Below are 14,519 nucleotides of genomic sequence, written 5' to 3'. Positions count from 1 at the left end.
AACATTCCACAGGCCAAAATCAACAGCCTGATCAACTCTATGCAAAGTAGATGTCGTGCTGCATCAGGCAAATGGGGTTCACCAGATACTGACTGGTTTTCTGATCCACACCACTACCTCCACGCCATCATCTGGTGCTGTCACCCACCCTGAGACCTAAAGTACTGTTATCCTCGCCTAACCAAGATCATGGGTTTGGTAGGATAATGGATGCTGCTTTGTGGGTATGAAGTGCTGTTGTAGAGGGGCATCTTAGGTCAGCCATATACAGGGATTGTTACACCTACACCTGCACACCCAGTAGCTAGATCTCTAGGAGCAAGAGAAACTACAATGTATATAACCCGTTGGAGATATACCCTTCAGTCTCTCCAGGACTTGAGACTCTCTTTGTGACCTTCATCTGCAGAGTTTGCAGGTCTCTGTATCGGAGGTTAGAAAACATAGAAAGTAGACTAGGACTTGCGTCATTATTCTCAAGTAATATAACATTTGTTTCATTTTTCTATAATTTGTCATAGTTCATGGTAGCTTAAATTGTTTTTAGCAGATCAAGCTAACGTTTGTTTCATTAAAATAACACATATTGGATGTCTGCCTATCCTATTTATATGTACCTAGCTGACATTACCTAGAATATATAGTTAACTTGATAAACAATTTACCCTTGTACCCACATCCTGCTGCTAACATTACTATCCATGCAGGCAATGCAGCCCACTGCGATGCTTCTTTGGGAAATCTATCAACTTTAATATTCTAAAATAGATTTGTCCCTGGACGTAAGACCCATCCTACCTGTAAATACTATGAAAACAACTAGACTAAGTTTTTAGAATTTTGACGAAACAGCTTTTGTTTACAAAAGCAATAAGTTCTTTTTGAGTTCCTGGGTTCACTTCCGCTCCTCGTCAATATCTCTCTCCTCTCCCTCGGTGGTGTTCAGGTGGAGTTGTTTGAGAAGGACATTAAGTATCTGAAGACTGAGCTGAACAACATCTCAGCCGCTGACACGTCCCCTATCAGTCTCTATGAGTACTTCCACATCTCTCCCATCAAGGTGAGCTTCAGTGTCATTACAGTGCATTTACTACCTGTATGCTATATTACGTTAGAGCCAGGAGATTTTCCAGACAGCATGGCTTGACCAGTAGGCCATCTAGTTATGAATTGTTATTGGCCAGTTATGCACCATAGCAAGGGACTCTATCATGGGAAGATGTAGCTATAGCAAGGTGTGTTTTGTGTTTGTTTGATAGTTGCACCTGAGTTTGTCTTTGAGTTCTGGAGGAGAGGATGGTAATAAGGAGAAGAGGGAGACTGAGGTCATCCCTGTCCAATCCCTCAATCTGCTGCTGAAAAGCATCGGAGCAACCCTCACTGACGTGCAGGACATCGTCTTCAAGTATGGACACATACAATGGCGCGCGCGCACACACACACACACACACACACACACACACACACACACATATACATATACATATACATATACAGTACCAGTCAAAAGTTTGGACACACCTACTCATTCCAGGGTTTTTCTATATTTGTACTATTTTCTACATTGTAGAATAATAGTGAAGACATCAAAACTACGAAATAACACATGGAATCATGTAGTAACGAAAAAAGTGTTAAACAAATCAAAATATATTTGAGATTCTTCAAAGTAGCCACCCTTGCCTTGATGACAGCTTTGCACACTTGGCATTCTCTCAACCAGCTTCATGAGGTAGTCACCTGGAATGCATTTCAATTAACAGGTGTGCCTTGTTATAAGTTAATTTGTGGAATTTCTTTCCTTCTTAATGCATTTGAGCCAATCAGTTGTGTTGTGACATGGTAGGGGTGGTATACAGAAGATAGTCCTATTTGGTAAAATACCAAGTCCATATAACAGCTCAAATAAGCAAAACAAAACACAGTCCATCATTACTTTTAAGACATTTCAATAACTTTGAAAGTTTCTTCAAGTGCAGTTGCAAAAACCATCCAGCGCTATGATGAAACTGGCTCTCATGAGGACCGCCACAGGAATGGAAGACCCAGAGTTACCTCTGCTGCAGATGATAAGTTCATTTGAGTTACTGTACCAGCCTCAGAAATTACAGCCCAAATAAATGCTTCACAGAGTTCAAGTAGAAGACACATCTCAACATCAACTGTTCAGAGGCGACGGTGTGAATCAGTCCTTCATGGTCAAATTGCTGCAAAGAAACCACTACTAAAGGACACCAATAAGAAGAAGAGACTTGCTTGGGCCAAGAAACACATGCAATGGGCATTAGACCGGTGGAAATCTGTCCTTTGGTCTGATGAGACAAAATGTGAGATTTTTGGTTCCAACTGCCTTGTCTTTGTGAGACACAGAGTAGGTGAACAGATGATCTCTGCATGTGTGGTTCCCACTGTGAAGCACGGAGGAGGTGTGATGGTGTGGGGATGCTTTGCTGTTGACACTGTCTGTGATTTATTTAGAATTCAAGGCACACTTAACCAGCATAGCTACCAATGCATTCTGCTGTGTGCGAACTGCTTCAAGACTGTTGGAAAAGCATTCCAGGTGAAGCTGGTTGATGAAATGCCAAGAGTGTGCAAAGCTGTCATCAAGGCAAGGGGGGCTACTTTGAAAAATCTCAAATATATTTTGATTTGTTTAACACTTTTTTGGTTACTACATGATTCCATATGTGTTATTCATAGTTTTGATGTCTTCATCTATTATTCTACAATGTAGAAAGTAGTAGAAATAAAGAAAAACTTGAATGAGTAGGTGTGTCCAAACTTTTAACTGGTACTAATATATATATATCAGTTGAAGTCGGAAGTTTACAAGAAATTTGTTGAGTGGTTGAAAAACACGTTTTCATGACTCCAACCTAAGTGGCACACTTAACTAGCCTTAGGTTGGAGTAATTAAAACTTGTTTTTCAACCACTCAACAAATTTCTTGTTAACAAACTATAGTTTTGGCAAGTCGGTTAGGACATCTACTTTGTGCATGACACAAGTAATTTTTCCAACAATTGCTTACAGACAGATTATTTCACTTATAATTCACTATATCACAATTCCAGTGGGTAAGAAATTTGCATACACTAAATTCACTGTGTCTTAAAACAGCTTGGAAAATTCCAGAAAATGATGTCATGGCTTTAGAAGCTTCTGATTGGCAAATTGACATCATTTGATTCAATTGGAGGTGTACCTGTGGATGTATTTCAAGGTCTACCTTCAAACTCAGTGCCTCTTTGCTTGACACCATGGGAAAATCAAAAGAAATCAGCCACGACCTCAGAAATAAAATTGTAGACCTCCACAAGTCTGGTTCATCCTTGGGAGCAATTTCCAAACGCCTGAAGGTACCACGTTCATCTTTACAAACAATAGTACGCAAGTATAAACACCATGGGACCATGCAGCCATCATACCGCTCAGGAAGGAAACGCGTTTTGTCTCCTAGATATGAACGTACTTTGGTGCGAAAAGTGCAAATCAATCCCAGAACAACAGCAAAAGACCTTGAGAAGATACTGGAGGAAACCGGTACAAAAGTATCTATATCCACAGTAAAATGAGTCCTATATTGACATAACCTGAAAGGCCGCTCAGCAAGGAAAAAGCCACTGCTCCAGAACCGCCATAAAAAAGCCAGACTACAGTTTGCAACTGCATACGGGGACAATGATCGTACTTTTTGGAGAAATGTCCTCTGGTCTGATGAAACAAAAATAGAACCGTTTGGCCATAATGACCATCATTATGTTTGGAGGAAAAAGGTGGAGGCTTGCAAGCCGAAGAACACCATCCCAACCGTGAAGCACGGGGTGGCAGCATCATGTTGCGGGGGTGCTTTGCTGCAGGAGGGACTGATGCACTTCACAACATAGATGGCATCTGGATTTTTTTTCTCATTTTGTCTGTCATAGTTGAAGTGTACCTATTATAAAAATTACAGGCCTCTCATCTTTTTAAGTGGGAGAACTTGCACAATCGGTGGCTGACTAAATACTTTTTTGCCCCACTGTATATATATATATATATATATATATATATATATATACACACACACACACACACACCAAACAGAGACTCTACAAAAGCACTTCATGCCATTTATTTGCTTTTGGCAAAGCTTTATTTTACCATGTCCCCTTTTTGTAAACATTTACACTAGCGTCTGACCCACTGTCATTTTCTGTAACTTCCCTAGATTGGCCTATTTCGAGCTGACATTCCAGTTTCGCACTCGCCAGCAACTACAATGGGAGGTCATCAGACACTATTCGAAGCAGGTAACATCTCACACACACTCTACTCCAATTGGGAACTAATGGCCAAATCCTAACAAGTCACTCATTCACTTCAACTAATGGTTTATGTGAAAACTTTTAGTTCCTCTAGTTAGGATCCCCCCCCAACAAGTAATGTAATTACTATGATACACAAGACAACTGAGCCATGTACCCATCCATGTCTCAGGCGATAAAGCAAATGTATGTGCTGGTATTGGGCTTGGATGTGCTGGGAAACCCCTTTGGGCTGATCCGAGGTCTGTCTGAGGGAGTGGAGGCTTTCTTCTATGAGCCCTATCAGGTAAGACCCCAGTGCAACCAGTATGAACCACGTCAGGTCAAACTACGCATAAACTAAATAACTTATAGTGCCAAACACTATAAATGTGTAATACTTGACAAAGTGCAGTAGTTATCTGTATAGATGGTATGTACCCGAGTAACTCTGTTTTGGGGTTCTCAAGGGAGCTATCCAGGGACCAGAGGAGTTTGTGGAGGGTATGGCACTGGGGGTGAAGGCACTGGTTGGAGGAGCAGTGGGTAAGTGCTGTTCTTATTCATCTCTTTTCTGCTCACCTTGATTCTCCTTAATTCACTCATTGCCATCCTTCCACTTCAGACTTACTTAACTATATTTACCCCCTGACATTTCTCTCTCGTGCTCTCTCTCTCTTCTTTGTCCTTCTCTTATGGGTATCTCTTTCTCTCCCCCCTGTCTTCTCTCTCCCCCTGTCTTCTCTCTCCATTTACATTTACATTTAAGTCATTTAGCAGACGCTCTTATCCAGAGCGACTTACAAATTGGTATCTCTTTCTCTCCCCCTGTCTTCTCTCTCCCCTGTCTTCTCTCTCCCCTGTCTTCTCTCTCCCCTGTCTTCTCTCTCCCTTGTCTTCTAACTCCTCTCTTCTCTTCCCTTCTCCAGGGGGCATTGCTGGCGCTGCCTCCAGGATAACAGGCGCCATGGCGAAGGGTGTGGCTGCCATGACGATGGATGAGGAATACCAGCAGAAGAGACGAGAGGCTATGAACAAGCAGCCCAGTGGCCTGAGAGAGGGCCTGACTCGTGGAGGCAAAGGACTGGTCTCTGTGAGTCTGACCCACTATAGAACACTAACACCAGTACGGCCTAACTGGTGTTCGATAATCAAACCCAGAAACATCAGCACAACAGAACCGGGATGTGTGCAGTAGTACAACATAACCTACTACGTTGTAGGGGAAGTTGAAGATAAGGTTGCGTTTACACAGGTAGCCTAATTCTGATCTTTTTCCACTAAATGTTATTTTGACCAATCAGATCAGCTCTTTTTCCAATAATTTGGCAAAATATTAGAATTGTGCTGCCTTTGTAAACACAGCCTAAGAGACATATTATTGTATAAATATTTTTAAAGAAGGTTTATGAATAGTTTTTATTTTTAACTATAAGAGTAGGACTAAAATGGCCCCATTCTCAGAACTTACAAACAATTTTCTAACTTGATATGCTTTGCGGATATGTCCCCAAAGCTGTTGCCAATAATTGGGCAAAATATCAGAAAATGTATGCCTGTGTAAACACAACCTAGGTGTTTCCTAATGACCAAGTTCAGATAGTCTCCATTTCAACAGTCTTCACCCATCGGGTGCCTACAGAACACAATCCAGCTGTCTGAGTCTTACCAGTATAGCTGAGCAGTAGAAACAGTCTCTTAGACCTGTTCTCCCTGTCTGTAACACTCCCATTCTCCATCTCAGGGCTTCGTCAGTGGGATCACAGGGATCGTCACCATGCCCATTAGAGGTGCTCAGAAGGAGGGTGCGGCAGGCTTCTTTAAGGGTGTCGGGAAGGGGCTGGTGGGGGCTGTGGCCAGACCCACAGGAGGTATCATCGACATGGCCAGCAGCACTTTCCAGGGCATCAAGAGGGCAGCTGAGACGTCCCAGGATGTGGAGAGTCTGCGTCCGCCTCGCTTCATTCACGAGGACGGGGTCATCCGACCATATAAGGAGAGAGAAGGCGTTGGCAGCCAGATGCTACAGGTAACAGGAATTATCTTTAAAACATAAACTAACCCTTATATCCTCTGTAAACAGAGGACTTCTCTGATATTAGCCACCAAATAGAAAAACACTAACTAAAATTGTGAGGCATTATGTGAACTCCAATAAGAGACGCTAATCTTCCTTCATGTTCCAAATTGTTTTTCCATTCGTGTCCTAATGAACACAATGCCACAAGGTCAGGTGTCAGGGTTCATGTTAATGTGTGGCCTCGCATAAAAACATCCCCTTTCTCTCCCTCTCTCACTCCACTTCTCAGCCCCTTATTGCATCTCAAAGTCCAGATAGATTTTCATCTTCATTGTCTCTTTCATCCTAAGTCTCAGATTTATGTGCGTTAACCCACCTGGTCTATAGTTCTCCTATAGAGCATGGCTGTTGTAGCTCTGTGTGTGGAGTTCGACATAGGCTGTGTTTACACCCGAAGAACCCAATTCATTTTTTTATTTTTTATATCCAATCTTTTTTTCCATCTGTCAACACGCAAGTTGTGACCCATATCTGATTTGCGCATTCACACTGATGTAGCCTCTGAAGCAGCGCACAGATGCAATGCTCATTTCATTTCACTGTTCCTTTCAATTTTGGTAGGTCATGTGCAAAAAAAAACCCATCTCAGAGCAAAAAAATATCTGATTTGAGAGTCACATATGGAGCATCAGAATTATATCAGCATTGAGATCCACATAAAGAAGTGATATAAATCGGAAGTCAGAAGATCATATTCCATGTGTTTTTGTTGCAGTTTACATATTAGGGAAAATATCAGATATGGAAATAATTGGCAAAAGATCTGAATGGGCTACCTGTGTAAAACCAGCCTTAATGATGTTAGGCCTTGTTCTCACTGGCAGTTTGAAGTGACTCAAATCTTATTTTTTGGCATATCCTATTCTAATCCGATCTTTTCCTGCAGTCTGAACAAACAAAAAGCACATGGAATCAGATGTTTTCCAATCACATTCAAACCACATTCATAGGTGGTTTGAAATCTGATACAAATCTGATTCCTGGCCATGTGACTTGTCTGAACTGAACATTCAGATTTCTTTGCCCTCAAGTGTTTTTTTGACTGTTATTTGGCATATCTTGTTGCTTGCTAGATACTCTGTTGACAGTTTGACAAAAACATGGTGTAGCTAACTAGCTTGTTAATTGTTTACAAACAAATGAGTGAGTGCGCTAACAAGCTAAATAGCTAGCTATCTTGTTGACGGTTGAATTTTAGAAAATTCAAAGCAATTGGGAAACTTCCAAGACAGGCGATGTTGGCACATTAACTTGCTACACAAAAACTTGTGTGAGTGAGAGGAAGCACAAGCACCACCACCAGTCAGCCTGCACCACCACCACCAGTCAGCCTGCACCACCACCGCCAGTCAGCCTGCACCACCACCGCCAGGCCAGTCAGCCTGCACCACCACCGCCAGTCAGCCTGCACCACCACCGGCACCACCACCGCCAGTCAGCCTGCACCACCACCGCCAGTCAGCCTGCACCACCACCGCCAGTCAGCCTGCACCACCACCGCCAGTCAGCCTGCACCACCACCGCCAGTCAGCCTACACCACCACCACCGCCAGTCAGCCTCAGCCTACACCACCACCGCCAGTCACCACCACCGCCAGTCAGCCACCACCGCCAGTCAGCCTGCAGTCAGCCTACACCACCACCGCCAGTCAGCCTACACCACCACCGCCAGTCAGCCTACACCACCACCGCCAGTCAGCCTACACCACCACCGCCAGTCAGCCTGCCACAGCCTACACCACCACCGCCAGTCAGCCTACACCACCACCAGTCAGCGCCAGTCAGCCTACACCACCACCGCCAGTCAGCCTACACCACCACCGCCAGTCAGCCTACACCAACACCGCCACACCACCACCGCCAGTCAGCCTACACCACCACCGCCAGTCAGCCTACACCACCACCGCCAGTCAGCCTACACCACCACCGCCAGTCAGCCTACACCACCACCGCCAGTCAGCCTACACCAACACCGCCAGTCAGCCTACACCAACACCGCCAGTCAGCCTACACCAACACCGCCAGTCAGCCTACACCACCACCACCGCCAGTCAGCCTACACCACCACCGCCAGTCAGCCTACACCACCACCGCCAGTCAGCCTACACCAACACCGCCAGTCAGCCTACACCACCACCGCCAGTCAGCCTACACCAACACCGCCAGTCAGCCTACACCAACACCGCCAGTCAGCCTACACCAACACCGCCAGTCACCACCACCGCCAGTCAGCCTACACCACTCCTGCCAGTCTGATTTGTTCAAAAGTAACTTGCTGTTTGGACAGTTAGTATTCCAAAACTGATTTCAGTATTAAGGCCTGCAGTAAGAACAAAGCATGGCAGAGGTCGAGTTCCTCCTGCCTGACTAGATACGCAGGTGTTGCATTGCATCAACCAATTGTTTCATTCCACGTCATCGACAGGCATCAGATTGGTATAACTTGTGATTTTGGTTACCTGGTATGTTAAATGCCTATCCTGGCTTTGTAACATCTGGCATATGTCAGCAATGTAGATGGCCAGAGTTTGGGTCGATTTCAATTCAATCAATTCAATTTCGCCTGCAGGGCTGGAATGGAATGGGACCGTCATGAACTGTAGATGTCGTGAGCTAAGGCATTGAGATAATAATGTTGTGTTGTTTTGTAATAATGTTGTGTTGTTTTGATGTATATGGACCCAACAAGTGGGCAGGCAAAGACAGGTCAAAGGCAGGCAGAGGTCTGTAATACAGGGCAGAGTCAATAAGGTACAGAATAGCAGGCAGGCTTGGGGTCAGGACAGGCAGAAAGGTCAGAACCGGGGAGACTAGGAAACAGAACTTGAGAAAGCAGGAAGACAGGAAAACACGCTGGTAAGATCTGACAAGACGAACTGGCAACAGACAAACAGAGAACACAGGTATAAATACACTGGGGATAATGAAGAAGATGGACGACACCTGGCGGGGGTGGAGACAAGTACAAAGACAGGTGAAACAGATCAGGGTGTGACAGGTAATGCTTTGTTCTTTCATAGTTGTTCTTGAAGCTGCGCTGTACTGATGTTTTGAGTGGTGAAATTATGTGATAATTTGCATCAATGGAAGCAAGATGTTTTTGTAGAGCTGGATATTATTAGCGATGGGCTTGTCTGTCTGCCCTGACATTGGCTTGGTCTGCTCTCTTGTCATGTCTACAGAAAAGGGTGGCCTTCACTGATTGGAGTAGGACTGGCAGTGATGATGATGATGATGACCGCTAGAGTGTAATTGCTAAGTCCTAGTTAACGCTTTGGTCTTCCATAGCTTTTAATGTGTACTGTATGTTTGTGTCGGTCACTGGGGTGTAGCCTGCTCCAGCAGGACATTTTAACACTAGGCCTCCTGAATAACCAGCTGCCAGGCTGTTTGTCATTCTCGTCTGTTCTTTATTTTTTGTTAACTCTGTGCCCAGCATTGTAAGGGCAGGACCCCCTTGCATTTTGTCATGTAAAAGCATCATTTTATTTATTTTACCCTTCATCTGTCATCCAACCTTCTGCCCTATCATCTAAGGGGGCGGAGTCAGAAATCTTTAATCATAATAATTTAATTGATTAAAAAAATATATGAATGTTATGCTGTCGTAGAGCCAGGATTTGGGGAAAAGTAGATGATATTCATTTTAAGTTAATATGAAATACAGTGGGTACTAAAATTACTGGCACCCCTGACTGGCAATGCACAAACAATACTTAAAACCATATAATTATAGAGAAACTCAAAAATACCAATGTGAGAAATACTGTTTCAATGGAACCAACCACAATAAATTTAACCAAAATCAAGGTTCCATAATTATTGGCACTCCTAATTTAGTACTTAGTGCAACTACCTCTGGTAAGGATAACAGCATGGAGTCTTTTTCTGTAATGTTTGACAAGGTTAAGGAACACATTTGGAGGGATTTTGGACCATTCCTCTATGCAGATCCTTTCAAGATCCTTCACATTCTTGGGTTTGCGTTTATCAACTGCCCTCAAAATTGCCTGATACTTGGTGGAATTCATTATGCCATCAAGCTTAACTAGTGCCCCTGGACCTCTGGAATTAAAACAGACCCAAAACATGACTGACCCACCACCATATTTCACCATGTGTATGAGGTGCCTCTCCTTGTATGCATCTCTGTTTTGACACCAAATATGCTGATGCTGTATCTGACCAAAACGTTAAACTTTGGTCTCATCTGACCAGAGCACCTTCTTCCAGTCATAATTTAAATGGCGTTTGGCAAACTCCAAGCGTCTGTGTCTTGGGTCAGAAAGGGCTTTCTTCTGGCAAACCTTCCAAAGAGCCTGTGGAGGTGGCGTGTGATGGTGCTTTTTGAAACCTGGTGACCCCAAGACACTACCAAGGCCTGCAATTCTTTCACAGTGATTCTTGGGGATTTTGTTGCTTCTCTCACCGTCCTCCTCCCAATCCTGGGGGGCAAAACGCATTTGCGTCCTCTACCTGTGAGGTTTCAACTGTTCCATATCTTTTGAATTTTATTATAATTGCCCTGACAGTGCTCAGTAGTAGTATATTCAATCCTTTGTGAATCTTCTTGTAGCCATTACCAGATTAATGAAGGTTTACAACCATCTGTCTCTTTTAAACTGCCAGTTCTTTTGTTTTCTTCATGGTGTTGGATGTCAAAGGGATATTGCATGCGTGTTACCTCATTTTTATACCCTAGTGAAACAGGAGGTGATGTAATGGCTCAATATAGTTTCTTAAGACTTAGATAAACTTAAGTGGAATGTAATTCCTGGTTTAATTTTGGTAGATATTATTTCCAATCATCTTTAAGGATGCCATTAATTGTGAAACCTGGATTTGGAGGACATTGGTTTTTAATTAAATCAATAAATTATTTGGGTGTCTTCCAATGAAACATTAATAAAGTACAGTATTTGTTATATGTTGGTATTTTGAGTTTCTCTATAATTATATTGTTTATGCATTCCCAGTCAGGGGTGGCAGTAATTTGAGCCCACTGTATATTGTATTGGTCTGGAGTGATGTAATGGTCAGTCAGCAGTCGTCCGTCATGGCATTTTGGCCCTCCCTCTTTCAGAGTCATTGTTATGCACTCTGTCTTTCACTCATATCCATCACTGCTGCTCTTCCTACTGAATAAAGTGCCTTTTAAAACATCTATTTCCTCGTCTTCTCATCCAAACCTTTTCTTATCACTTCATCAACATTCATTAGCATGCAACTATGAAAGGTTTAAACGGTTTATAACAGGTATGCGTTAGACTCAATAAAGAAGTATCAGTGTACCACAGGGGAGTATTTAGATGGTCACATGACAGATGGTCCACATGGCAAGTGGAAAGATGATGGCCCTGTTTGAATACTTCAAAAATACACCCGTCTTCCTTCCTTCTTCCCTTGAAGTTATCACTGATCTAACACACATTTATGTGTGTAAGCAACTGTTGTAGCACAATTTTCTCCAATCCAGCCATGTCAGATCAGGGATTTCTTCAAGGAATGGAGAAAGGAAGGATGCATCCATCAAGTATTCAAACAGAGCCTAGGATGTGTCCTGCATGCAAGCCATTGTCAGATCCGTAGGGGAAGTACAGTGCCTTGCGAAAGTATTCGGCCCCCTTGAACTTTGCGACCTTTTGCCACATTTCAGGCTTCAAACATAACGATATAAAACTGTATTTTTTTGTGAAGAATCAACAACAAGTGGGACACAATCATGAAGTGGAATGACATTTATTGGATATTTCAAACTTTTATAACAAATCAAAAACTGAAAAATTGGGCGTGCAAAATTATTCAGCCCCTTTACTTTCAGTGCAGCAAACTCTCTCCAGAAGTTCAGTGAGGATCTCTGAATGATCCAATGTTGACCTAAATGACTAATGATGATAAATACAATCCACCTGTGTGTAATCAAGTCTCTGTATAAATGCACCTGCACTGTGATAGTCTCAGAGGTCCGTTAAAAGCGCAGAGAGTATCATGAAGAACAAGGAACACACCAGGCAGGTCCGAGATACTGTTGTGAAGAAGTTTAAAGCCGGATTTGGATACAAAAAGATTTCCCAAGCTTTAAACATCCCAAGGAGCACTGTGCAAGCGATAATATTGAAATGGAAGGAGTATCAGTGCAAATCTACCAAGACCTGGCCGTCCCTCTAAACATTCAGCTCATACAAGGAGAAGACTGATCAGAGATGCAGCCAAGAGGCCCATGATCACTCTGGATGAACTGCCGAGATCTACAGCTGAGGTGGGAGACTCTGTCCATAGGACAACAATCAGTTGTATATTGCACAAATCTGGCCTTTATGGAAGAGTGGCAAGAAGAAAGCCATTTCTTAAAGATATCCATAAAAAGTGTCATTTAAAGTTTGCTACAAGCCACCTGGGAGACACACCAAACATGTGGAAGAAGGTGCTCTGGTCAGATGAAACCAAAATAGAACTTTTTGGCAACAATGCAAAACGTTGTTTGGCGTAAAAGCAACACAGCTCATCACCCTGAACACATCATCCCCACTGTCAAACATGGTGGTGGCAGCATCATGGTTTGGGCCTGCTTTTCTTCAGCAGGGACAGGGAAGATGGTTAAAATTGATGGGAAGATGGATGGAGCCAAATACAGGACCATTCTGGAAGAAAACCTGATGGAGTCTGCAAAAGACCTGAGACTGGGACGGAGATTTGTCTTCCAACAAGACAATGATCCAAAACATAAAGCAAAATCTACAATGGAATGGTTAAAAAATAAACATATCCAGGTGTTAGAATGGCCAAGTCAAAGTCCAGATCTGAATCCAATCGAGAATCTGTGGAAAGAACTGAAAACTGCTGTTCACAAATGCTCTCCATCCAACCTCACTGAGCTCGAGCTGTTTTGCAAGGAGGAATGGGAAACAATTTCAGTCTCTCAATGTGAAAACTGATAGAGACATACCCCAAGCGACTTACAGCTGTAATCGAAGCAAAAGGTGGCGCTACAAAGTATTAAGTTAAGGGGGCTGAATAATTTTGCACGCCCAATTTTTCAGTTTTTGATTTGTTAAAAAAGTTTGAAATATCCAATAAATGTCGTTCCACTTCATGATTGTGTCCCACTTGTTGTTGATTCTTCACAAAAAAATACAGTTTTTTATATCTTTGTTTGAAGCCTGAAATGTGGCAAAAGGTCGCAAAGTTCAAGGGGGCCGAATACTTTCGCAAGGCACTGTATGTAGATCAGTAACAGTACTCATCAGATCTCCTGCCAGAGCCCATGTGAATGGTGAACATCCCAAAGCCATTTTAATCGAAGTGTGAAAAGGGTACCAAATGTATCTTATCATATCAGCAGTAGACTTAGCATTTAGTTTAGCATATCATATGTTTAAATGTCCAATTTGATAAAGACATGTGCCTATTTTCTAGAATTGTGTCGAAATAACCTGATAATCAAATTCCTCTCTTTTAGAAAATTGAGAATGGACAGTTCGCCAAGTACAGATACTTTGCTCACGCCAAAGTAAACGAGTCAGATTTCTTGATGATCACCAAAAGGTAAGAGGCTGGCTGAAGTTTGTAGTATTAAATGTAGACTGTAATGGCTGTCTGTGAATGTTCTGAGGCTCTATCTATCTCTTGTCTTGCTAGTGGAATCTTTTTCGTGACCAAAGGCACATTTGGGCAGCTTACCTGTGAGTGGCAGTATCTGTTTGACGAGTTCACCAAGAAGCCCATGATCGTGGAGGGGAGGAGGCTTCGGATAGAGGCAAAGGTATCCTCATCTGCCCATTGTAGTGATACACACACAAAATAATACCCGATACTATGTGAATGAAACTCATCTTAACCAAACTGCTTATTATAACCATCTGAATAAACCGCTCCCCATTTGCAAAGGAGTATCTCCCTCTAGTTGGAAACGCCTGCGTATGGAATACCCCTTCACTCATTTGCATCCAAACAGTTTGTTCCTCTACATTATATCATAGTACGGCCCCCTATTTCTCAGAAATCATGTGTTATCTAAAAAATAAAAATAAACTTTCCTGTATGTGTTTCAGGAGAGAGTAAAGTCTGTGTTTCATGCCAAAGAGTTTGGGAAGATTATAAACTTCAAAAGTCCAGAAATAGCCGAGGTGGGTTAGCATAACATAAACTGC

General features: G+C 42.8%; 1 protein-coding gene across 5 annotated transcripts in view; it reads left to right on the top strand.

Moving 5' to 3' along the window:
• LOC135528136 (intermembrane lipid transfer protein VPS13A-like) overlaps positions 1–14,519 on the top strand; it is a 67,668-nt gene that overhangs the window by 49,032 nt on the left and 4,117 nt on the right. For all 5 annotated transcript variants that reach the window (XM_064957354.1, XM_064957115.1, XM_064957275.1 and 2 more), the window contains 10 exons: positions 947–1,060; positions 1,260–1,405; positions 4,214–4,295; positions 4,483–4,596; positions 4,760–4,835; positions 5,219–5,382; positions 6,034–6,318; positions 13,829–13,914; positions 14,008–14,131; positions 14,421–14,495. In XM_064957354.1, coding sequence (XP_064813426.1) covers positions 947–1,060; positions 1,260–1,405; positions 4,214–4,295; positions 4,483–4,596; positions 4,760–4,835; positions 5,219–5,382; positions 6,034–6,318; positions 13,829–13,914; positions 14,008–14,131; positions 14,421–14,495 — 1,266 coding nt within the window. The remainder of the gene's footprint in view (positions 1–946; positions 1,061–1,259; positions 1,406–4,213; positions 4,296–4,482; positions 4,597–4,759; positions 4,836–5,218; positions 5,383–6,033; positions 6,319–13,828; positions 13,915–14,007; positions 14,132–14,420; positions 14,496–14,519) is intronic.

Source organism: Oncorhynchus masou, chromosome 1, assembly GCF_036934945.1.
Source record: "Oncorhynchus masou masou isolate Uvic2021 chromosome 1, UVic_Omas_1.1, whole genome shotgun sequence".
NCBI lineage: Eukaryota > Metazoa > Chordata > Actinopteri > Salmoniformes > Salmonidae > Oncorhynchus > Oncorhynchus masou.
This window is presented reverse-complemented; position numbering and strand designations above follow the sequence as displayed.